The sequence below is a fragment of the Tinamus guttatus genome, unplaced genomic scaffold, assembly GCF_059628265.1.
Source record: "Tinamus guttatus ecotype Peru unplaced genomic scaffold, ASM5962826v1 Tinamus_guttatus_pri_ptg000223l, whole genome shotgun sequence".
Lineage (NCBI taxonomy): Eukaryota > Metazoa > Chordata > Aves > Tinamiformes > Tinamidae > Tinamus > Tinamus guttatus.
The window spans coordinates 1,631,428-1,654,965 of NW_028288757.1; the positions used below are offsets into that span (position 1 = coordinate 1,631,428).

At 40.3% G+C, this 23,538-nt stretch overlaps 1 protein-coding gene across 14 annotated transcripts in view; it reads left to right on the forward strand.

Annotated features, from left to right (window-relative positions):
* The window catches only part of ATXN2 (ataxin 2), a 52,167-nt gene that overhangs the window by 26,855 nt on the left and 1,774 nt on the right, over nucleotides 1-23,538 (forward strand). For 8 of the 14 annotated variants that reach the window (XM_088525090.1, XM_088525093.1, XM_088525091.1 and 5 more), the window contains 12 exons: nucleotides 907-1,095; nucleotides 1,815-1,922; nucleotides 2,745-2,815; nucleotides 3,548-3,855; nucleotides 4,338-4,401; nucleotides 5,229-5,381; nucleotides 6,741-6,807; nucleotides 8,739-8,923; nucleotides 9,547-9,679; nucleotides 14,076-14,129; nucleotides 19,316-19,461; nucleotides 20,086-20,313. In XM_088525090.1, coding sequence (XP_088381216.1) covers nucleotides 907-1,095; nucleotides 1,815-1,922; nucleotides 2,745-2,815; nucleotides 3,548-3,855; nucleotides 4,338-4,401; nucleotides 5,229-5,381; nucleotides 6,741-6,807; nucleotides 8,739-8,923; nucleotides 9,547-9,679; nucleotides 14,076-14,129; nucleotides 19,316-19,461; nucleotides 20,086-20,313 — 1,706 coding nt within the window. The remainder of the gene's footprint in view (nucleotides 1-906; nucleotides 1,096-1,814; nucleotides 1,923-2,744; nucleotides 2,816-3,547; nucleotides 3,856-4,337; nucleotides 4,402-5,228; nucleotides 5,382-6,740; nucleotides 6,808-8,738; nucleotides 8,924-9,546; nucleotides 9,680-14,075; nucleotides 14,130-19,315; nucleotides 19,462-20,085; nucleotides 20,314-23,538) is intronic. The other 6 variants (XM_088525092.1, XM_088525095.1, XM_088525100.1 and 3 more) reach the window with 4 other exon arrangements.

The window sequence follows — 23,538 nt, forward strand, 5'->3', positions numbered from 1 at the left end:
GGACCATGTTGCAGTGAGTTGTCAGCAGTTGGGTGCTCTCTTGAGTGAGAGCGACTCAGGTATAGTTTGGAGTTTGACACTATTTAGCAGTGCAAGAATTTTAGGAAAGTGGGAAGCATTTTTTAAAAAGAAGGTAGGAATTACTGTCCGCCTAATGCATAGACAACCCCCTAGACATACTGCCTGTGGAAAAGTTTTAAACTCTTCTGTTTTGGCATTCACTCTGATTCATCTTTTCACACCTTCACTTTATATATTGTTAACATGCAAACAGTGCTGTTAAACAAGTTACCTCTCTTCTTGTTCACTTGAAGTTTATGCATGTTGTAAAGCAAATAACTAGCCCCAGTGGGATGAGCAGGAAGCAGGAGGTACAACTCGTTCTTTAAACAATCTGCAGTTTCTCCTGCTGCTTTAACACGGGAGCAAAAATATATTTCAAATACTGTTCTTTCAACATAGGATATGTTTGTTTTTTTCCAGTTGGCACCCCTCCAAAAGAGGACTGTGTAAAATGGATGTGCTCTTTAGTCCCTTCAGAGATATTTTACATCTGTTTGTCTTGAGATTGGCCACCTTTTCTGTTCTGCCTGAAACTGTGTTAATGTGAGCTTTTGTAGTTGTCCCATGCGGGGCCAGGGAGGATACTGCAGTTTCACTGTGGCACTGCAAGGCAGTGAATGTGTTAGGGGACAATCTGCAGGAAAATTGTACCACTTATCTGAAATGCTCCATTGTAAATAACTAGGAGATGTACCTGAAAGGTAAACAGGTTTTCAATTACTATGTAGTGTTGCCCTGAGTATTTTTTAAAGCATGCTTTTTTAGCTTCATTTTGAAAATAAGCAAGCTGCTGAGCAGATGAGGAAATTTGTCCTATAGCTCTTTTTTCCTGTTTGTTTCTAGTTCCAAGATTATCCCCTAAAACACACAGGCCTAGGTCTCCAAGGCAGAGCAGTACTCCCACGGGACCAGCTCTGCCTTCTCCTCAGCCTGGTACTATTCCTACTGAATCTGTTGCCATGCCTGTTCCAGCTGCCTCTCCCACACCTGCCAGCCCTGCATCCAACAGAGCAGTTACCCCTTCCAGCGAAGGTAAGTCACTCTTGCTAGCTGGCAAATAGCCTGTGTCTCTAATTCCTGGAAATGAGGATGTCCTAAAAGCAGCTGCTGTCTAAATGATGGGAAACCTTTTGTCCGATACAAATAGAAACTTTAGCCAGTTCCCTTTTCTCATGATAACTTTCAGGCTGGGAGAAAGGCTTTTTGATAGGCTTGGTTGCTTAATTTCTTATGTCCTTTAAGACATATAGGCTTATAGGTGTTTGACTTAATTCAGCCAGAAAATCATTTTATTTTATTTTTTTTTAAACTGATTCTCTGGCTATTTTCTAATTAGAGGAAATCTAGACCTCTGCTTTCAAGGAATATTTTGAGTGTAATGAAAGGAGAAAACCCTTCAAGAGTGCCATCACAGAGGTCTAAGAACTCTCAAGTCTGTGTAGCGTTTTATTTGAAGAGCTGGGACTATTGAAATTAATCCACTCTTGGTTTGTATTTTTTTTTCTGCCTGTTTAAGGATCTGTGTGTTCGGTAGGGAAGAACAGGTACTGGGTTTTTCTGGTTGGACTGAGTGATCGTAGGTAGGGAGGGTAAGATTCTCTCTAGGTGAAAACTCCATAGTGTAAAATGAATGTATGGTTTCTTTTTTGTAAGCTAGATGTGATTAAATCTCTTCTGTTCCTATCTTGTCTTTTTTTTTTTATCAGCTTGAGAGTGCTATGAGAAAATGACATTGAGAATTTCTTTTCTAGCTAAAGATACTAGGCTTCAGGACCAGAGGCAAAATTCTGCAACTGGAAACAAGGAGAATATAAAGCCCAGTGAGACTTCTCCTAGTTTTCCTAAACCTGAAAGCAAAGGTTTGTATCAAAAGCTTCCATACATACGTGAATAACTTACTGAATTCCAAGCACTGATCTAGATGTATTTAGTGAAGTTAACACTTTAAAGAAGACTTGAGATCATCCATCTAGGGTGTTCTACAAGGAGTATTTGGTCATGCAGGTTTGTAGTGACAGGTTTACAACCTTAGGTGTTGTTCTTGGCTCATTTGAGCATCATCATAAAATGTGGAGGTGGTGCAATTCCTTCCCCAAAGGAAAGACTTCCCCAAAGACTAGAGGAGTGTTTCATTTTAGGAGCTGTGCTCATAGTATGCCAGAGCTTTGTGGTCAGCACTGTGTTTTATAATGCTGCTTCTTGCTATTATATCTTAAATTTGACTTTCCTTGCAGCCATGCGTGTTCGTTCAGTTCTCAAGATTAAATCTTCTCATGTTGTTGAATTTGATCAGTATTTCAGCTTAAATCTGGGTCCTAAAGCACCAGCATAAGCAGTTATAGTTTGAAGTTTTTAGTGTGTGCTACTTTGTGCTCCGAGATGAGATGTAGTCCGTGCATCTAAGGACTTCTGTCTTGGTGTGATGTGTAGAGCTATACATTCATCGAATCCTTCTGTATACATTCATCAAATCCTTCTGCAATGCCATGCTTTCACAGAGTACTTATGCATGCTCATGTATGTAGTTTGTAGCAGCATACCCAGTTACAGATAAAATGACACAGATTCTTGCATGTTTAAGAATGAAATATATTGTCCCTTAGATAAGCTTAAAAATGTAGTGTTATATATGTGACTTATATTGGAAAAAGTTTGGATAATGCTGGTCTTATGTTTGGCAGGTGTATCTCCAATTGTTTCAGAACATAGAAAACAGATTGATGATTTAAAGAAATTTAAGAATGACTTTAGGGTAAGTTCCTCTGCATGTTGACTTAAGGATGTCATAGTTCTCTTGTGCATCCGAATTTTTTTAATTATACTGCATGCGTTAACAATTCTTTAATACTTGTGATTAATTTATGAAAATGTTTATAAGGATTCATGGTGGATATTACAAAATCGGTGCTGATTTGTCTTAGTACAATTGTCTAATACTGGTAAATATTCATATTGACTTAGATAATGTACACTGGAAACACTAGTTGAAGCCTACTTGGTAATTAGCTATAAATTACTATAGCCTATCATATTCATGCTTCATATGGAAGAGTTGTTTCAAAGCAAAATGGAGAGCCTGGATGAAGAAATATTAAAGATGATTATCAACTATTTCATAATATATTTCCTTGTTAAAGTGGTCTTTTAAATTGGGTTAACTTCTCCAGTGTTGCTCTTAAATCATGCAGTGAGTCCAAAGATTGTGTTAAGATTTCCTGTTACTTTCTAATCAATGTGTGGACCAATGGAGACTCTAAATCGTTGCTTCCACAGTGTAGACTTAGCAGAATGTCAATGTTCAGAGAATTTATTACTAAAAAAAGAAAGTGTGCTTTTTAAATGGTCACTTCGGGATGATGAAAGCCTATGAGATTGTATTTTATGTTGTGTATGGACTGGCATTAAACAGTGTCTTCAGTTTAAGTGTAGCAACTACTGAAAGTAGACCTTGGTGGTTTATTTATTTTATTCTTTTTATCTTCAGTTACAGTCGAGTTCCTCTTCAGATGCAGTGGATCAGCTGCTAAACAAAACTCGAGAAAGTGAAAAATCGAGAGAAGTGGTTAAAGAAAAGACAGAATCAGCCCCTAAAGAACCTATCGTAGAAACTGGCAGTAATACTAACTCTAACAGTGGTAGTAGCAAACCTAATAGTCCAAGTATTTCTCCATCAATAAGTAATAGTTCTGAGCAAAAGCGAGGGCCAGAGGTAACTTCACAAGGTGTACAGACATCTGGGCCTGGAAGTAAACAAGATAAAGAGGATAAAGAAGAGAAGAAGGATGCTTCTGAGTGAGTAATCATGCCCTTAAAAATAAGCAAATCTGTTATTGGCATTTAGTTATTTGTAGAACACGGTATTATAAACGTGTAAAATTGTAAATATTTATATGATTGATATATTGTCAGTTATGCATTAAGAGCAATAGGTGAAGTGAGTGTGCTAAACATCTCATGAGTTAGCAACAGAGCTGCATGTAGAACTCGGGTCCTCTTCATGCCTAATTCTCATGTAAACGTTATTTAAATGTTGCCCTACTTCATGTGAGCTGGAGTATCAACAGCTGGCAAACTTATTATGGATAAATATAGTAGAGTACTCTCAGGGAGAGTAGCTTTTTGTACGCTGCATGTCATCTGAGTTCTAAAAAAATCTAATTTATAGTTGAAAATTGGGTATTTCATCTTTTAAAATTTGTCTTTGTTAGAGAGCTCTGCAGGTAGGCTTGTAAAGGAATGATGCTGAATGTCTTTTTGTGTTGTTCTTTGTTTAGACAAGTTAGGAAATCAACACTGAATCCTAATGCAAAAGAGTTCAATCCTCGATCTTTTGCTCAGGTAAGTTATTTATTTGATATGGCCTAACATTATTATAGAGATCTACTCATATCGTTTTTCTTTAGGGGTGTCTGATCCAAGTTTACAGTAATTTTGTGTAGATATCCCCAAAGTCAGTGCTAAGTATGTGACAGATCTCTTTGATTTTGATGGTTATTAGGGTTGTTTGGGCAGAGAGGAGGGTGGTTTTTGTTTTGTTTTTTATTTTGTTTAAAATTGCAGTTATCCTTGGGTTATCCTACGGGAGGCACAAAACATCTGTGATGCATTTTACAAATGCATGGTTTGCTTCTGTTTCTAAAACCCTTCTCATGGCTGAGTATAACACTGACTAATGCCAACAACTCTGACTTGGAGTCAGAAAGCACTAATTCTAATGCAGGTATTCCTTGGCTTAAAATCCAAATGAGAGGAACAAGGCAGTCAAGTTTCACTTCACTATGAAGCCATGTAGGGTAAAAAGGACAACATTAGCTGTAGTGAGCTCTGCAGTTTTAAATCACTGCCTTAAAGCAGTGCAGTGTGGAGGGGCCTTCTCTCAAGTCATGGTTTCACCAGTGTGATAGCTGCTGCTCTTGCCATGTGCCTTATGGACAGTGTGACTGGTAGACAAGGGCTACACTTAAGGCACTGGTATCCAAGCCTAATTCTAATCACATTTAGAAGTCAGGCAAGGCAATAACTTCAGCAGAACCACAGAGACCAGTGAGCTCCCTGGTCAGATTCAGACCTAGGCAAATACTTCAAGGGGACTAGGGGTGGCGGGGAGGTTTTGGGGGGTATATTCAAGCTAGTTCTGCAAATGCATTGCTGAACTCTGTTTGTAGCCGAAGCCTTCTACTACACCAACCTCACCTCGTCCACAAGCTCAGCCTAGTCCCTCCATGGTGGGTCATCAGCAACCAACTCCAGTGTACACTCAGCCTGTTTGTTTTGCACCAAATATGATGTACCCGGTTCCAGTGAGCCCAGGCGTGCAGGTAAAGTGCAGCGTGTAACAGAAACTTGCTTACACTGTTGCTAGTGAGTCAAGGAGATGTAGGCGACCAAGTTAAAACAATGAGCCAGTACAGTTTATATTACTGTTGTAAAGACCGGCATGATTACATTGTTGTTAAGTTCTAGCTATGTAAATACTAGCTTTTCCTAACGGTCCCTCAACCTAGATGTTAACAAGAATTTAAATACTTGTAAAATCTAGCAGCTCTTCTCACACTTGTTAATCTGTGCAGACTTACTCTGCAGTCTGCAAAGTTTAAGAGCTTACTCTTAAAGTTTTAAGCAACGTTTTTTCTGTCCTTTGCTTCTGGCTGTTTCCCATTAATTTCTAGTTGTAGGGATTACCAGGATTTTAAACCTAACTCTGCTGTAAAGCTGTCTGACTTAATATATTGCTTGAAGTAACATATCCAGTCATTACTTGAGAAAGGATGTTGCAAACCACATGGTCCTAGTTGTCTGTACATGCAGACTTAATCATGATGATGCAAGAAAATATCATAGGTAGGTTAGCTGTGACATAGTTGTCACCATGTCTAAAATCTGTAAAGCTTATTTTTCCTTGTCCTGGAGAAAATTGCTGCTGGTATTAAAGAGATGTGGCTAACAGTCCTACCTGTGTGGTACAGTTTTGCCAGGAAGAGAGGGATAAAACTTTTGTTAACTTCATTCTCTTACTGTGTTGGTTAACACCTCTTGGACACACAGGGGGATTTCTTTAGTAATGTAGTTGTCAGCTTGAAAAAGGCTGCAAGAATTCCTCCTGAACTGGAGGAATCTGCAAGATACTGGTGTGAAACTTGTTATAACAAATGTTATAATAAAACTCTAAAACAGCCAGTGAACATCTGCAAATTGTAGATGCATCCCTAATGTTAACATAGAATATGCCAGAATGTTATTCACTTGATTAGCAATGGCAAATTTTTCTGTTAGTGTGTATGACACTGGTGAAGAGCTGAGCTGTTAAATATTTTATCATAAAGCATTACCTTTGTGTGAATTGCCTAAAACGTTCTGGTGATCTTCAAGCTTTACTGTTTCTTCCTCTGGACCTTTCAATTACAGCTTGAAAACTAGGATAAGATAATTTTTATTGAGATTAATTTCATAATAGACACTTCTATAGAAGAGAGCTCTAATTATCGTATCTGTAAAGCTTGTATCTAATTATGGCTGTAAAGTTACAGGAAGAAATAATCACTTCTCATATCATTACAGGCTCTCTTTTTTTTTTTTTTTATTTCTAGGCTCAGGGTAAAATACACTAGGACATAGTTCTCCCTCATTACACAATTTTTAAAGGAATATCATAACTTAAATTCTTCCTTCTGTTTCAGCCTCTGTATCCTATTCCCATGACGCCCATGCCTGTGAACCAAGCCAAGACATATAGAGCAGGTAAAGGTGAGAATAATACTGCCTGTTTGGTTCTTAGTCTGCATGCAGCATGAATAAAATAACAATTGCTTGTATATTGCCTGTTTTGTGCTAGTTTGTTTTCAGCTGATACCTAAAATGCTATTTCAATAAAAGAAAGTAAATGGAAATATCAAGGTGTTTCTAGATTGGCTAATTAAGTCAAAACATCATTAAGTTTGGTAATGGAAAGTTGCCTATTTTGGAATTGGATTTAATAAACTGGAAATTGTTTCTGTTACTTGGAACATTTGAGTAAGTTGAGTGTCTCCTATATTTCCTAAATACCATAGTATTGTTCAGAAAGGACCTTTCTGTACTAGTTTGCAGCAGAGCCCTGAATGATGCCTTAACAGAGCATTTTTGTCAGCAAAAACAATTTGTATTTCTTCAGAAAGAGTGCTTCACTCTGTTTTGAAAAGGGCTTGTTGCTGATTCCCGTTCTTTCTTCTGCATCTTTTCTGTGACACAAATGTGGTATTTGTTAGTCCAGCTATTGGGTTTCTAGGGGGTGACACGTGTGGCTGTGGGATGAGAACCCGTATGTGTGTGGGTGTGTTGACATGCGCTCCGAGCGCTGCAGGGAAGCGAAGCAGCAGAAAAATGCTGGGCTTGTTTCCCTAGTCCTGCTTCAGATCACACTAGTTCTGCACAGCACATGCTTTCTTGCAGTTCTGCGCAGCGGTTTGTGATGATCAGTTCAGTCCTGCAGCTCCAGTCACGGGAGGAAATGGATTGAAAGAGCAGCTATGCTGCTGTTAACAAGCAGCCTTTATGAATGTAGGGAAGACAAAAAACTGTAATGTATTTCTGTTTTAAAATACCCTAACAATCCAGTAGCCTGATTCATGAAGTCTTTTGGTTGGTAATATTGATTATTTTTATCAAATGTATATTGATAAACATTCTCATTTGCTTGGTGAGGCAGGTCTCCTGAAAGTTTCAGTACAGTTTTCTGCATATCCATCCTGTGCACAGCAAGGCTGTGAAGGAACTACATGTGTTTGGGTTCAGTGCTGTTCACTACTGTTCAGGTGTTTTGTTTTGCTTTTTTTCTATTGCTGATTTGCAATGTGAATATAATTATGGAGTGAATTTAGTGACACCTTCAATGTTGCCCTCTTTTCCTCTCTCTAAGGGGTCTGTCTGCATTGCACACTGCAGTGGCGCTTACAGGTGCTTGAGTTACTTTAGCTTTTAGTTGTTGTTTCACTGCAGCAAGGTGGAGTTTTCCTTGAACTATCCTGCTCTGTTACTTAATAGGTTAAATCAGTCTGAGTGCCTCGTTGTGGGACTTTTTGGTTTGCCTTCTTCTCAGGGTAGCTCAGGTAGTTCCACGTTGCAGTGCTCTGCTCTCTTTCCTTCCGTCTATTTTTTTCCTAGTCCTTTTTCTCCTATAGGATGGTTTGTCCCCTTCTGTGTTGACGATGATTCGAAGTTACTTTCTGCTATCCCGAGGCACAGCACAGAGCTCAGGAGGTGAATGCCTAAATCTGTGGCTGCACAGAGGCTTTTATTCTGCTCTCCACAGCCATGAGCACAAGTAACTTTCATAGACTCAGCTCTCCAGTCAATGGAACAGTTGCCCTAGAGGGTAAATTAAGCCCTTTGACGAGGGCAGGATCAAATTTGATTAATGTAGGTATTCCGATAAAACCTCTCTCTTCTGTTCTTGCTTCTTGTCAGTCTTTCTCTCCCTTCATCCCTTCCCTACATCATGAAAAAGCAGGTCATGCACAAAGCTAAACAGGAGAGCCCCTTTTCATGCAGTTCCTTTGCAGTAGAACTCCAGTACAGTGGTTAAAGGCGGAGAATGCAAAAGTTCCACTTTGTCACAGTCGCATTTAATGCAAAATCTTTCAGGAGGACCCTTGCCCTTCACCCTGTGTTTCTAACGTGAGGTCCTCTTTGCTTTGTAGTACCAAATATGCCCCAGCAACGGCAAGACCAGCATCATCAGAGCACCATGATGCATCCTGCCTCGGCCGCAGGCCCGCCAATTGTAGCTACGCCACCAGCTTATTCGACCCAGTATGTTGCATATAGTCCCCAGCAGTTTCCTAATCAGCCTCTTGTGCAGCATGTGCCACACTACCAGTCTCAGGTAAGCATCTCTTTGGTTTGTGTGCTTAGTCAAAGCAGAAATAAGTAAATGGCTCAGTTCTAAATACAGTCTTCTGCCTCCAGTAAGCCACAATGAGCAGTTAATGTGTTCTGGAGAATACTTGGTCTTGATGTCATGGGTTTAAAGCCTGGGACAAAGGGTAAAGTCAGTTTGGGAGCTGGTGCTTCCTCTTGGTAAACTGGTACTGAAACTATTGGTTTATTATTACTCTGTTAAAAGGACAGAAATGATTCCTTTCAGATCACAGACAGGGAATCTCCCAATTCCTGCCCTCTAAAAATTAACTGTTTGGTTTACCCCTGTTACTTAAAGGCTTTTGAATGTACATATATAGTTGAATGGGTATATAATTATGTATATAAGCTTGCTACATAATTAGAGTGGCAGAAATTAATCACACTGTTGCTTTTTTATTGGTTTCTAGCCCTTATGTCTTTAGGAACAATTGTGTTAATGATGAAAATCTTTAGTTCACTTTGCATTTTAGTAAAGGAAGCTCACTCTGTCTCTACATATGTAATTACTGTTTTGATCAGATGATTTTCTTTGTATCAGTCCTTCAATTAACTGTCTGCTTTTTTTCTTATTTCTGTTGAATGCAGCACCCTCATGTTTATAGCCCTGTAATACAGGGCAACGCTAGAATGATGGCACCACCAACACATGCACAGCCTGGTTTAGTATCTTCTTCTGCAACACAGTATGGTGCGCATGAACAGACGCATGCTATGTATGGTAGGAAACGTTTTGTGTTATATGTAACTTTTTAAGTTGTTAAATTGCACAGGGATATCTTTAATCTCAAGCTTCAAACATGGGTATCATTCAGATTACACCAGTAGATGTGGTTTATAAATCATATGATGAGCAGATCATTGAAAACTGAGCCACCTGGTTAAAATGAAAACTCAAGTATGCTGATTTCAGTAAGATGCCAGTGACCAAGATGAAATTTCAACCTGGGAAGCTGCTAAAGAATATCTGCTGAAAGAAGTTTGTTCAAGTTCTCTTGATGCCCTTGATACAACATCCCTTGATTGTTCCTTGATTATAATTAGGACTGGTTTTATTGCAAGGCTATGGTCTCAGTTTCAAAACTTGACTTTAGTTCTGACAACTAATGAAATACTGTCTTTATGATACTACTAGCATTATTAACAGTATGAAAGCTGCTGTTTAAGCAAAATAAAACTTGTATTGCTTACCTTTCTCTTTTGGTAAGTCAAGAAAATAAGCGTATGAAACAACTCATGTAATTGCTCTGACTTTGACAACAAGTCTCCAGCATTACCAGATGGGCATATTTCACTTACAGTGAAATCCTGAATATATGGGTTACCTTGTGACAAAGTATAATATGATGAAGAACACTAAAGCACTATAAATGTATGGTAAATCAATACCCAATTCAGAGGAAAGAAAAAAAAAAAAAAAAAAACTTGCTGCATAACATGCTTTGAAGCAGGTAGATCCAAGGCTGCTAAAAGATTTGGAAATTGTCATAAAATGTCAAAATAGCAGATGGTTTCTTGAAAACATGGCATTTCGATACTTGTTATAGCATCTGAGGAAGACTTTTATTCGGTCACATATATTATTGACTTAGAATCTAATAAAAGATTTTCTGTACCTTTAGACATCTTTGTATGTTTTACGGTGCTTAGTTTTACTTAATGGATGCCCATTATGTATCATGAAAACTTGCAAGCCTAAGAATCTATCTGAAGTTTAGTACAGAATTGATTCTGATTTAACCAAGTCTGTGTCTTACTCATCTGAAAACATCCTCCTGTCAGACCTCTGCAGTGGTATGATAAACATAGTTAAGAAACAAAAATAATAACAGATATTAAACATTTTTGGGCACTTGGAGGAAGAACATTTCAGCTCGTTTGTAATAAAGCTGAAATGGAAGTTACTTGCAGAGCTTAAGTCTCTTTCACCCACAGGTCCAGCTAATTGTATTACTTTGATCCTTTCAACTCTTGTGCATGAGGTGTTCGTGTAAACAGATCTTCCAATTGCTTTTTCACCAGATTAAATAGAATTCAGATAAAGTGAACGATCAAAGGCTTTCAGACCTTTTTTGGTGAAAACTTTCCTCTCAAATCCTAATTGAAATAAAACCAGGTATGAGATAATCTCTGAGATCTCATTCAAAATGGATGTGTGTGACGACTTAGCAATATCCCGTTGTGCACCATCCTTATCTTCCATACCCTGTGGGTTTTGTAGTGCTGAAGCCTCTTCCCTTGGTTGGCTTTGATCAAATCTCTGTACAGCGCTTTTCCACTGGTGCTCTAATTTATGACTGTTCTTATTTTGTGCATTTTTGTGTTGGTTTTGCAGCTGGTCTGTTGTAGGTATGTGACTACCTACCACTGCACACTATAGAAGCCGAGTCAAACTTGGAAAAATCGTTTGGTATTTCTTTCCACATGATTAAATGCTGTTTTTCCAAGAGCGCTTCATTTGACAGAAATTGCACATGCTCCTGTGTTCCTTTCAACAGCTGCTTGGTGACTCTTCTAGATGTTTCCCCTTCTTTCAAGTAAATGATCAAGTCCTAGAAATTCTTGTAGAAATCGCTCAAACCAGTTGGATACTGGTGCAGCATCATGAACAACTCTGTATGTGTCACTCATGGGGTGAGAGTGTGTTCTTGCCATGTGCAGGCATGTTTACTGCCTGGTCTAACAAGAATTGGCCCAACAGTGCCTTAACCTGTGAGATTTTCAGTTAGCCACACACCGCATGACTGTGCTGTAGTGCAGCACAGTCTCAATTCACATTTTTGCAAGTCTTCCACGTGCAGAATTCTTGAAGACCTTGCCTAGACTGGTTGCTTTTCCACAAAAATATATCCATCTATAATGTATTACTTCAGCTTCCATTTATCAATATGTTCCTGCTTGGAAAAAGATGTAGAATTGCTTAAGGTGATGACTCCATGCTGCTCATGGAGCAGATTGCTAAAGGGCAACTTACGGGGCTCATTCATAGTCTCACTGGGTGGTATTAGATAGCTTTGAACAGTAATGTGAAACATATCTACAACTTACATTCAGTGTTTGGGGAATCTTACATTTGCCCACAGCATCTCTGAGTTAAATATACCAACACACATTGATTCTGAATCTGATCTGGTCCTCTTTTAAGACTGATAGAAAATATGGAGTGAGAAACAACAGCCATTGCTGCTTTTGATTTCTAGAGCATTTGCTCGATCGAGTTCTCCGATTCCTTTTTTTGCTCTTTAAAATTGTGATCTGATTTTTTTTCTTTTTTTTCCACGGTTGTCAGTATTAAGTGGGTTACAATACTCTTAGCCTTCAACGTGCTGGTACTTTCTTTGAGATAACTCTTGCAAAATTCACTCCGTTTTTTTTTTCTATGCATGTGGTAGAAAGAAGATGTCTGCAAGGACAACCACACTGAGATGAGAGGGTTGGGGGAGTTGCTTAGTGTTCTTAAGGTGTGAAATATTTTCTGGTGAGATCTGAAACTCCATCTTCATCAATGGTTTGAGTGAAGTAAAAATCTGTGGCAAATAGGAATTACTTGTCAATGAAGAAACATGCCTGTTTATCCATTAAGTGAATTTTCCTGACTGCTGAAAGTATATATTTTTTGTTTTCCTTCGGGTCTTATGAAGAAAGATCTCAGTCCAAAAAATTTAGTGACTTACACTTGTTGATATGCAACTATTCAGTTAAAAACAAAACCAAAATGTTTGTCTAATACTGTTTAACAGGATATTTCTGCACCTCTGGGGTTTCTTTGTCAGTCCTTGTATGTCCTGCTTCTGTTTCACAAACTGGAGTTAACAAGAGCTCAAGAGAGCAGCAGGGTAGCTAAGCTGTGTTGCCACTAACATGGTGTCTAAGCATATGACAGAGGAATGTTTAAATTGTTGGGTTTTTTCCCCCATAAAAACACAGTTGGGAAGTACAGTATTCAAACAACTATCTTTCATCCTGTCTACCAGCCAGACATTAAGACCGTCTGTTATACACTTCAGCTTGTAACCTCTGGAGATGTGACCCATTTAAATGTCTTAATCCTGGGAAGTTTGAAACGCACGTGCTGCCGGAGCCGAGCGGAGCGCGCACCTTTACCTGTCGTGTACAAATACCTTAATGCTCATCTGTCATTCTCACCCTGCTAAACTACACGCTGGTTTTGGAGTTTGACATCCTGAGCCCCTGTGTCTCTCTGAGGTGCTGGCTCTGCGGGGTCTCCATCGTCCTGGCATCCCTGGGCTGCTAGAATTGACTGCCCGGGGTTTGCAGTTAGGCTGCTCAATGTGTGTAGCATAAAGCTACGAGTCTGTCTTGTGGTGTCAGTGGCAAATGTGGGTACCTAAGCTGCAGGTGGATGTATTCCTGTGACAATTAACTCCTAAGAGTTTTACCGTCTAGCTAAATTGCCTGTGTTTTGGATAACTGGAGTCCTCTGAAAAACTGTTGTGTTTAAAAGCAAACTTCTGCAAAACCAGACCCTGGTTTTACACAGATGCATTTCTTGTTTTTATGTTCTCATTCCTGTCCCTACTTTCCCTTCCCTTTTCCCTTCTGCATATGTTTTACTGGTCTGGTATTGTCTCTAACTTTATCTGGTTTCTGTCTCAGCAGTAGAGTAAATTCTATTACCCCGATAGTACAATGGTGGATATAATATAAACTTCCAAGGATTCTCCAGGGACTAAGAGTGAACCAGTCACCAAAGGTGTCTTGGAACTGTTAAGAATGCCAGTGGTATAGTGAAAAAGCAAGGGGCCAATTTGTGTTTTAATGTAACTATATTTTAACTTTCTCATTACAGTGGACTGTAATAGATCGTTAATTGACATAGACTTTATTTTTGTGTTAATACTAAATTGAGAGCTGAAGTCACAATTCAGAAGGAAGGCTTACCTGAGACTCAAGTGGTTTCATCATCACCCTGTTGTAAAACTAAATATCCAGCTCTAATAGCATCTAAGTAAATAAATAAAAAAAAAACTGCATGAATCTACAATCTTCAAAAAAATACCAAAAACAAAAACAAAAAGCAGATGCTGACCTATCCAGAAGACGAGAAGTATGCACGTGGCAAGAGGCTAATTTACCTTTCTATTTCCCAAATTCAGCATGTCCCAAAATACCATACAGCAAGGAGACAGGCCCTTCTTTCTACTTTGCCAGTGAGTTGGGTTTTTTGTACTAATTTTGATTGTACAGAAAAGCACTTTCTGAAGAATAGATGTTAAAGGAATGGGACGTGTTGAGGGAACAAGTTTCCTTGCACCAAACCAGTATATAGAAAACACAGGAAGGTTCCTATCAATGGACAGGGGAATGAAGCTGTTGAATGGAATTAGGTTGCCACAAAAGGTGATTTGTCAGATGTTTAAATGCATTTTTGCATAGTAAATAGTCTTTAACTTGACTACCTTGTCGCTCCTCCACATTCAGAGATTAGTGCTCTGTGTGGATAATCTCTGCTTAAAAGCTAGGTGAGCTGCCTTGCTTCCTATCTTTCATAGCTCAAATGAGATTTTAAGCCTGCAAGTTAGTCAATATCCTGAAAGGAAAAATATCTTAGGTGTAGTCTCATTAGGAAGCTGTGGCCCGAGTTCGGAGCCCCTGGAAGGAACTGAGTTGCAGGTGGGTTTAGAAACGTGAGAGGGGCTGTTGTGCTCCATACTCTAGGTGCTAATCCAGGCTTCAGTTGCATGTGAGTACCAGGAGAGGTGAATAATTAAAAATTCTGCCCTTTACGTTGCTATTTACCCAGAGCTTTGCTTTGAGGAAGCTGCTTTTGGTCAGGCTTTGAGTGGGAAGGTAGTTACAGGATGATCTATAGGTGTCATCAAGCTGTAGGGAAAGAGGCTGCAGTTCCAGGTTGTCTCTGTTTGGCCTTGGCTCCTGTCCTGCAGTGAGACCCGTTGCTGTGTCTGTGATTCCGTGCAACCTGTGCCAGGCTTCCTTCTCTCCTTCTTGAGCTACCTCCTGCAAGAGGGATATGAGAACTACCCCTTGTCCTTCCAAAATCTGGAACGAACTTCCTGTGTGTTTCTTGTACAGAAAAGCATTTGTGTGAACCACTGTAGAAGGAGGTCGGCCTGTGCTATGCTCAGGTTTGGTGCACTGAAATAATCTGAATAAACTCGTTCCTTTAGTGGATATTCTTTTAAATGAAGTCCACTCTACATGTATAAAATGACTTCTGCAAATGTTTGTAATATGAAAGAAACATTGCTATTTCTTTGCTTCCTACCATTCAGGTCTTTTAAATGTAGTTATCCTCACCATCTTACTGGGTCTGGCAATAGTCTTAAATTCAGGTTTGTTCTGTGGTCGGTTCCTGAGAATAAACTTTCAGTGCTTTGATGTTTGGGTGTTGACCGCTATGGCCATTGACCAGCACTGAAGTTTCTACCAGGGAAAATATGAAATTACACGATACGATTTCTGCATGTGCCCTTGTAACTGAGAGAGCTACCTGATTTCTGCTGCTCTGACCTCTTCATGTCAGCTGTGAGGTTGATAGGTGACTTCTTTTCGTTTACCTCTCAGAAGGACGGTCAGGGTTGCACTTCTGTAGAGCTGAACTTGGTAATCAAATGCACCTGTTTTTGCTCACTGCATTACCGAATTGCTTGTCTTCGCTGTGTATCCTCCCAAGGTCAGTGGCTAGTTCAGTTAATATCTCGTGTCAGTAAACTGCTTGATGAGAAGGTGCTGGAGTGAAGCAAGTTAGCCCGGGGAGTGTTTCTGGGAAGAGAAACCCACGGCGTAGAGGGTGAGAAGTGGTGTGTTTTCCCTGGAGTTCAGATGAGCTGTCATGACTTAGACCTACGAGCCTTGCAGAGCTTTTATGTCCCTTCCTAGGGCTTGCTCAGCTCTTTCCTGGATACTAAGTGGCCATCAGGGCAATCTCTGAAGTGCTGACACGTTGAGGAAAACTGGATAATTTGTGATTTTTATTTCCTCCCCTCTCACCCTGTCTTGTCTCGTTTCCTACTTGATATGAGTAGCTGTTTTGATGAGCAGGAGAAAAGAAAATTCCTGGAAGAGTTACAGTGAAAGTGTTGGAGTTGTGGCTAAGTGGGTGAGTTTCTCCTGACTGTTTTGCAAGACCCCTTTCACGGGCAGGCTAATCCATCAGATTTTACTTATTTGCCTTGAGCTCTTAACTACACTAGGTAAACATGGGGAACCTTGTAAACCTCCAGAGTTAAATTTGAACTTTGGTTTTAAGCTGACAGAGTCTGTGCACTTAATTTCAAACTTGCTCCAGCTCTTCCTGAAGCCTCCTTGACTGCCTTACAATATCTGTATTATCTGGGATAAGTCTGCAGATAACATCTTCTAAAAGGCATTTTAAATGTTACTGTTAAAACATAGTTTGCAGCAGCATCTGAACTGGCATCAAGTTAGAGCTTATTGCAGCAGTCTAGGTTATGGAAATGAAAATTCTGAATTTCTAATTTAAATTTTTCTTGAAAAATTCCTTTAAATGCCAGTCTAGGTTGTGGAGGAGCTGATACCACAGGGAGAAAAAAAAAGGGGGGGAAGAGGGGTACTATTTCTGGGTTTTAGTTTCTTAAGAGAGAAATTCTTCATTGTGAAGTCTTATTGCATAATGTATCTACTTCAGAATAATTTTATTTTTCTCTTAGCTGTAAAGAAATGCAAGAGAAATTGCACCAATGGTTTAAGGGAGCACCACGTATCCGGGGCTCTTACCAAGTAGTGTGGCAGGATGTGGGAGGCCTTGGATCTCTTACAACCTGCAATTAATGTCATGTTCGTTTAAAAACCTCTTGAATGGAGAAGCTGAAGTAAGCGTAGAGCCAGGGCAGTGGCTGGCACTGCCACGAGAGCCGAGGAAGGCAGATGTCTGCAGCGAGCCCCTGGCAAACCTGCATGTCCTTCCGTCCTCACGTGTCTTTGCTTTGGTGAAGATCGTGCTCCTGGCCTCCTTCAGTGCTGTACAACCGTGAGGTTGAGGAATTCCACCACTCGATGAAACTATGAACTTCTGCTGCAAAAATGGTCTGTGTTTCCACCGATCGTTTTCACCTAGTCTTTGTAGCGAGGAATAATGCTTGACACGTGTCTGAATAGGAACTTGTTGGGGATGCTGCTGCAAAATAAGTTTTAATAGTGATATGAAAAGCCAAGTGCTGTGGCAAAAGATACGTAATCTTGCAAAAGAAAATAGAAAACATTGAAGGCTAAATTTCGAAAAAATTCTCCCCATGAGAAATGCTGAACGTGAGGGTTTATCATGTAAAGTATGATAGGCTCAAACTAAGACTCAGTCTGAAAGGATTTAGGTTTGCAAGCACATAGGAAGATCCTCTGCAGAACTACGTGGAGCTGGAGTGGCACGTCCCTGTTAGACCCTTTGCTCACTGAAGAGTTCGTAGAGCTTTCAAGGTGGCATTAAATTAAATTAGAAGGATTAATGCAGAAGGCTCATGTGTATAGGGCTCAGCTAAGTGAAAAGATTCCGTGTGTGAGCTTGACTGTTTTCTAGGAGTGTAAGCTTCACAGCAAGCCAAACTGGAGGAAAACCAATATGTGCATAGAGTAGTAATGTAGCAAGGCCAGTTAGCAGAGCACCACGTGGCTGCATGTCCTCGTGCTGAATGCCAATGTGCTTTCAGATGCAGCTCCTTTTTTGGCCATTTTCTCTGTTCATCTCTTGCTTTTTTTTTTTTTTTATCCTTTATACACTCGGGCAGATCTCTTGTAATTGGAACACTGTAGTCCAGCACGGTGAAAATCTTCAGAACCTGCAGCCAACAGTTATGTGCAGAGATGCTGCATGTCACTAGCCACAGATACCCAGGGGAGGTGTCTGCAGGGTAGCAGTTACCCTTAAAGTTTCTCCTTTTACCTCCCTTTTTTCTTTCCCTCTCAAACCCTGTGCTTGCTTTCCAGATGATTTACTCAGACCAAAAAAATAGAAAAGGGAAAAAAAACATTGTAACCAGCCCACCTCAAAAAAAAATTACCTGTAAAGACATGCTGCAGAGAGGCTCTGCATATGGCCATCAAGCTCTCTTGTGTAACAAACCCTGTAAGAATGCTGTAACCCTGATAGTAAAAATTAATTAAATTTAGTCAGAAATTACTTGGAGGAGTAAGCAGCAGTCGCACGGCACAGGTTGAGGAGCAGGTTGATGGTTGCTTTGTTTCCCTTTCATCCCTGTGGGCAGCAGAACTGGCCTCAGTTTTGACAGCCGGGATACTGCAGAGTGCAGCGCGTGTTACCACCTGCACAGGTGGATTTGCCAGCTGTGGATTGGATGTTACCCAAGATCTAAGAGCAATGTAGGGGAATAGACAGTGCAGCTTTGTTTCCTCAGCATCTCGCTCTCTAGTGAAATGCTTGGAGTTTGAGAGCAGTCTTTCTTTTCTTGTGGCTTTTCGTATTTTCTTATATTCATTCAGAAAAAAATCAAAAAAGCAATTTAGTTTGAGCATTTCTGAAGCAAAACAGGGCAGACTCCTCAAGGAGGATGCGTTGAAGTTAGTTTGTTGTTGGAGACCGATACGGCTGTAGCGACAGATGTGGTTTCACTTGTGTGAAAGTTTCGTGTTGTTGTGGTTTTGTGTGTGTGTTGGGTTTGTTGTTGTCGTCGTTGTTATTGTTTTGTTTTTCCTTTTATGGAATTTCATATCTAATTTGCTACTGTTTCAAGGAATGAAGAATTTCATAGCAATGTCGAGAAGCTCAGTGGATGGTGGTGATCCAGAAAAGAATCTGTAATTGGTTTTGAGGAGAAAGATATGGTAGTTTAGGATAAGATGCTGGCTTCAGCAAAAACTTGGTCTCAGGAAGCCTTAGTTTTCTTAGATTTTTGGGTATATGCTGACCCTATAGCTCCTACCTATGCATGTAGTGTGTATACCTTACACTGACAGTGCTGTGAGCAATTTCCAGAAGAGTAGCATGGTGAGGTTAGCCAGGTATAAGGCCAAAGAATTTTTTGGATGGTGGAAATAAAAATGGCTTGTAACACCTTTTTAAGGTATACTTCAGGAAAAACTAAATTGTGTGGAAATGATAAATTTGATATTTTAAACTTGTCTGTTTGACTAAACAAAAGTTGAAATATTGCTCTTATATAAGAAGTATCTGTTACATTGTCAGACTAGGGAAGATGAACTGTCTAATTATGGTTATTTATACTTTCCTGAAAAAACAAACTACATGAAAACAAGGTAAGATACTCAGCAATTTTAAGATAAATGTTATTTTTTAGACGGGGGAGGGAATAGATTTACGGTATGATGGAGTGAAATCTTCAAGAGCAGATGATTTGGTGCGTATTCTGTGCAAGTTATTGAACGTTTTTCTTTTTCATCCTAGTTTCCACTGGCTCACTTGCTCAGCAGTATGCCCACCCTAATGCTACCCTGCATCCGCATCCTCCGCATCCGCAGCCTTCTGCCACACCGACTGGCCAGCAGCAAAGCCAACATGCTGGAAGCCACCCTGCTCCTAGCCCCGTGCAGGTACCTCGAGAGGGAATGTTTGGAAACTTTACTTGGCCCCTTCCCTAGAAGGCATTGTGTCAATCTGTTACTTTGCATTGATAGATGGGTCTTAAGAGGAAAAATCATAAAACTGAGTTGTCTGAACAAATTCTCCATGGCAGACTTCTTTTAGGAGCTGTCTAGATCCTCCTTCTGTTCCCTAGAAGGGAGAGAGTAAAATGATATTTCATTTTTCTCCATTTGCAGTGCCTAGAAGTCAAAAGGTAGTCGGCTCATGGTCTAGTTTAAGGAAGCTAGCAGGTGTTAGTCGCTAGAAAGGATTATGGACTGCTGTAAATGTAGTGGTTAAGTGTGTCCCACCCCCAGGTTGCAGGTTCTCCTTCCTGTTTATAGCTGGCTCCTACATTATAGTGAATATATCCATTTTCCAGGCCTCTGTTCATACGACTTCTTAGTGCAAGGGCAAAAAATGAGTTTCATCATTCCCGTAGGTGTGATAATACTTGTATCTGCCATTTAAGGTAGTCAATATCAAGAGCAGTTTTGCAAGCCTTTTATTCTGCAAACTTGTCTAAGAATGTATACCTTTTCTAGACCAAAGCCTTCATCTTACTGGGTTTTTTTTTTTAATCTTTTTTGCAGCATCATCAGCATCAGGCTGCTCAGGCACTCCACCTGGCAAACCCCCAGCAGCAGTCGGCGATTTACCATGCAGGTCTAGCTCCAACCCCACCTTCCATGACGCCAGGCTCCAATACGCAGTCTCCACAAAATAGTTTTCCTACAGCACAACAAACAGTCTTCACCATCCATCCCTCCCATGTTCAACCTGCATATACCAATCCGCCACACATGGCCCATGTCCCCCAGGTAAACACAGTTTAACAACCTTCAAGACTAAATGTCTTAATGCCACAAAGATAGGACAGTCGGGCCTGCTGAAGGGATTTCCATTCTGTCACCTCTCGGCACAAATTACCTGTTATGTTTTTTTAGATTTCTGTCTGTACATTGCCTTTTTTCTAGAGTTTTACAAGATATGGGGGCCTCAGCTTCCACTCAGTACATCTACAGCTGCAGTTTAATGAAGACCTCTGAAGCTAGCACTGCTGCTAAAAAAAATTGAGCTCTCTGCCCAGTTCCTCCCTCCCGTCCTTGTCCTGCCCCACCATTCCGCTCGCAGAACTATTTGGTCATGCAGCAAACCAGACCGGGGACCTGATTCTGCTAATGTGTGCCCCTCGCCCCTGTTTTAGGCTATTTTTCAGTCAGATCAGTTCACCGATCAGGTTTGCTGCGTGATCACACTGAGAAGGCTTGGAGGTGAGAGCTGAGTTGAGGAAGGCTGAGTTGCTAGTTCTGGTGGCTGTGTTAGACTCTGCGTTTTATTCAAAATTATACAGGTACATCCAGTAAAGGATATTGCAAAGGAATACTAGGGAGTGAGTATCAGGGCAGCAGGGTAGTGGGAGATAAATGGGATTCAATTCAGATAGGTGCAGGGCAATCCTTGCTGAGAAAGAAAAGTCTGAATGTGTGTGTGTGTCGGGTTCGAAATGGACAGGAAATTCCTGATGTTTGGTGGACAACTTCACCACAATCCTTGCTTCAGGATCAGAATCCCACTACTCCTAACTGCTCTCTTGTAGTCAGCTCACTGAGGAAAGGAAAGCACATTATTAATCAAGAGCCCCACATAAAGCAATGTTTAAAAGGTTTTCTAATGTGGTACTAAATCTCACAGATGTAGTGAGTTTTGTCAATGAGTGGACAGTTGAGTAATTTGTCTGCACAATTTCTTAGAACCAAGCACCTGGTGTCTGGCTTTTGTCTTCTCATACAGGTTGACAATAGTTTGGGATATTGTCACTAACTCTAATTAGGGATGTTAGCCTAATAGGTGTCCAGTCCCTTAATGAATTCTGATAAAAGTCTTTGCTTTGGTCCTTGGGACGCTCAGTTAATCAAATGAATTAACTGTTGTTTAAGAATTGCTTTACTGATGTTGAAGTTTTAGCTTTTTATTTGTTAGGCTTTTCATTTCTCTGCTTTTTTTCCCCCCCTGTTGGAGGGCAAAGAGAGGATGTCTAAACTTATATACTGCTATTGTGGCATCTTGCCACATCCTCTCGGGCTCTGTTTTCTTGCCAGAAGCAAGATACTAGATTTAAGCGAGCTCTTGCTGTGACCTGGTGTGATGGTACTGCTGTGAATGCCTAGGTTGCATAGCTGCTTGGGATGCCTTGAAATTCCAGCATGGGACCCCTTGGAAGGGTCCTGCTGGAAGCTCTTTCGTCAGTGACAGGTTAAGTCCTGCACCTGGAGCACTGTTGCTTCCAAGGTCAGCTTGGAGGTAAAACTGCACATGAAATACCCAGGCCTGCACTGGACGATGCTGCCAGTGTTTTCCTTCGTGTGTCAAGCACTTCGCAAGCAAACCTTGCTAAAGCAAATGCAATACAAGTTTTAGAAAGGCTGCCTAGCCAGGATTTTTTAGCAGTCGCAGGCAAAGCTTGCTTTAACCCTTGATTTTTGACTTACGCAGTCTCTTCTGCTGTAAATTTTTTTAGGATGAAAACTACAGTATATAATCCATGATATTTATACCATACTAACTGACTTCTTGAAAGGAAGAAGTTTCCTAAAAATCTCTAATGAAGGAATAACTACAGTTCTTAAAGAAATTTTAAATGTATGTAATTATTCCATTGTGGGGAAACTAATCACTGCATTTAATAGCTTTTCAGCAGTGTGATTTCCAACTGCTGAACACCATTGTGAATTCTCATCATGTAGGAATTTGTTAGGCCAACACAGGGGATCAATTGACTTTCCCCTGAGGTTATCAGATGGATCTCGAGCTGTTAGATATCTCACTTGAGAAACAGTATTTTAAAAATCATTGCAAAGTACTGTCAGCTCCCAATCTGCGAAGCTTTGAGCCGCAGCAGAAATTTTTATATCGAATACAGCTGCTATATGAACAGCTGCTGCTTTATACTTATGGCTGCTGTAATAGCAGGTTCATCAAAGTGAAAATGGTGCTGATCCTCAAAGATATTTCTGTTTCACAGCGTTATCTTTTAAACTTTTTCTAGAACAAGAGTAAGATTTGAATTGCAGTTCCTGTCTTAAAAAGCTATCTTGAATGATATTAATAATTAATCCTGAGTCTGATTAAAAAATTCAGGAATGTCTGTGATGAGTCAAATAAAAGACTGCCCTTTTGTCTTCAAGAAATAAAATTGTAGCTGCTACCTGCTACTTGTCTTTACTGACATGTGAGACCTGCTAGGCTGCAATTAGTGCACTGTAGTGCTCTGCTAACGGGACAGGGCAGGAGGATAAATCAACCCTTTAGAGCAACCGCATTTTCTTTCCAAGACAGACCCACTTGACAGCTCTTGGATTCCTTAATGTTTTGTGCTTTTAAGAAACCAGTACTTGCTGGATTTTAAAACAAAATATTGACAATCTCCACAATCGTAAACTCTTGTTTTTCTGAGCTGAGGAAGCCGACTGACCAGATTCTGAACTTGTTTACCAGAAGCTGATCAGCCATCGTAAAGATTAATCTCCTCCTTCCCCCGAGACTTGCCTATGATTGCTTCGATTACACAAGGACCCAAATGTGATGAGCTTAACTGGAAGCAGAACAAAGCTGCCCTGACAACATCAAGGGATGAAATCACTCATCTTGGAGTAACTGCTTAGATGAAAGATAATATGGGCACAGGTCACTGCAGAGAGTGGTTTCTAGGGCAGGCAGCCGTGGAAGGGTGGAACTGTGGAATAAATGAGAAGGGGAGGCCAGACTCGGTGCGTGTGAAGTTCATATCTCGCCAGAGCGTCTCTGCATAGGAAGTGCTTTGATCTCTGTTACTAACAATAACGTTTTGAAGATTTGTTGCTGGGCCTTTTTTCTTTTGTTTTGTTTTTAATCCCACCGTTTAATGCTGGTAGCCTCTGTGCCCGCTGTCGAAATTGTTAGAGGTGAGAATGTTACTTAGAGCCAGCTGTAGCGAGTTGAGCTTTTTCTTTTTTTAAATTATTATTTTTGCATTAAGATCACTGACTTAATCCCTATTTTTACTC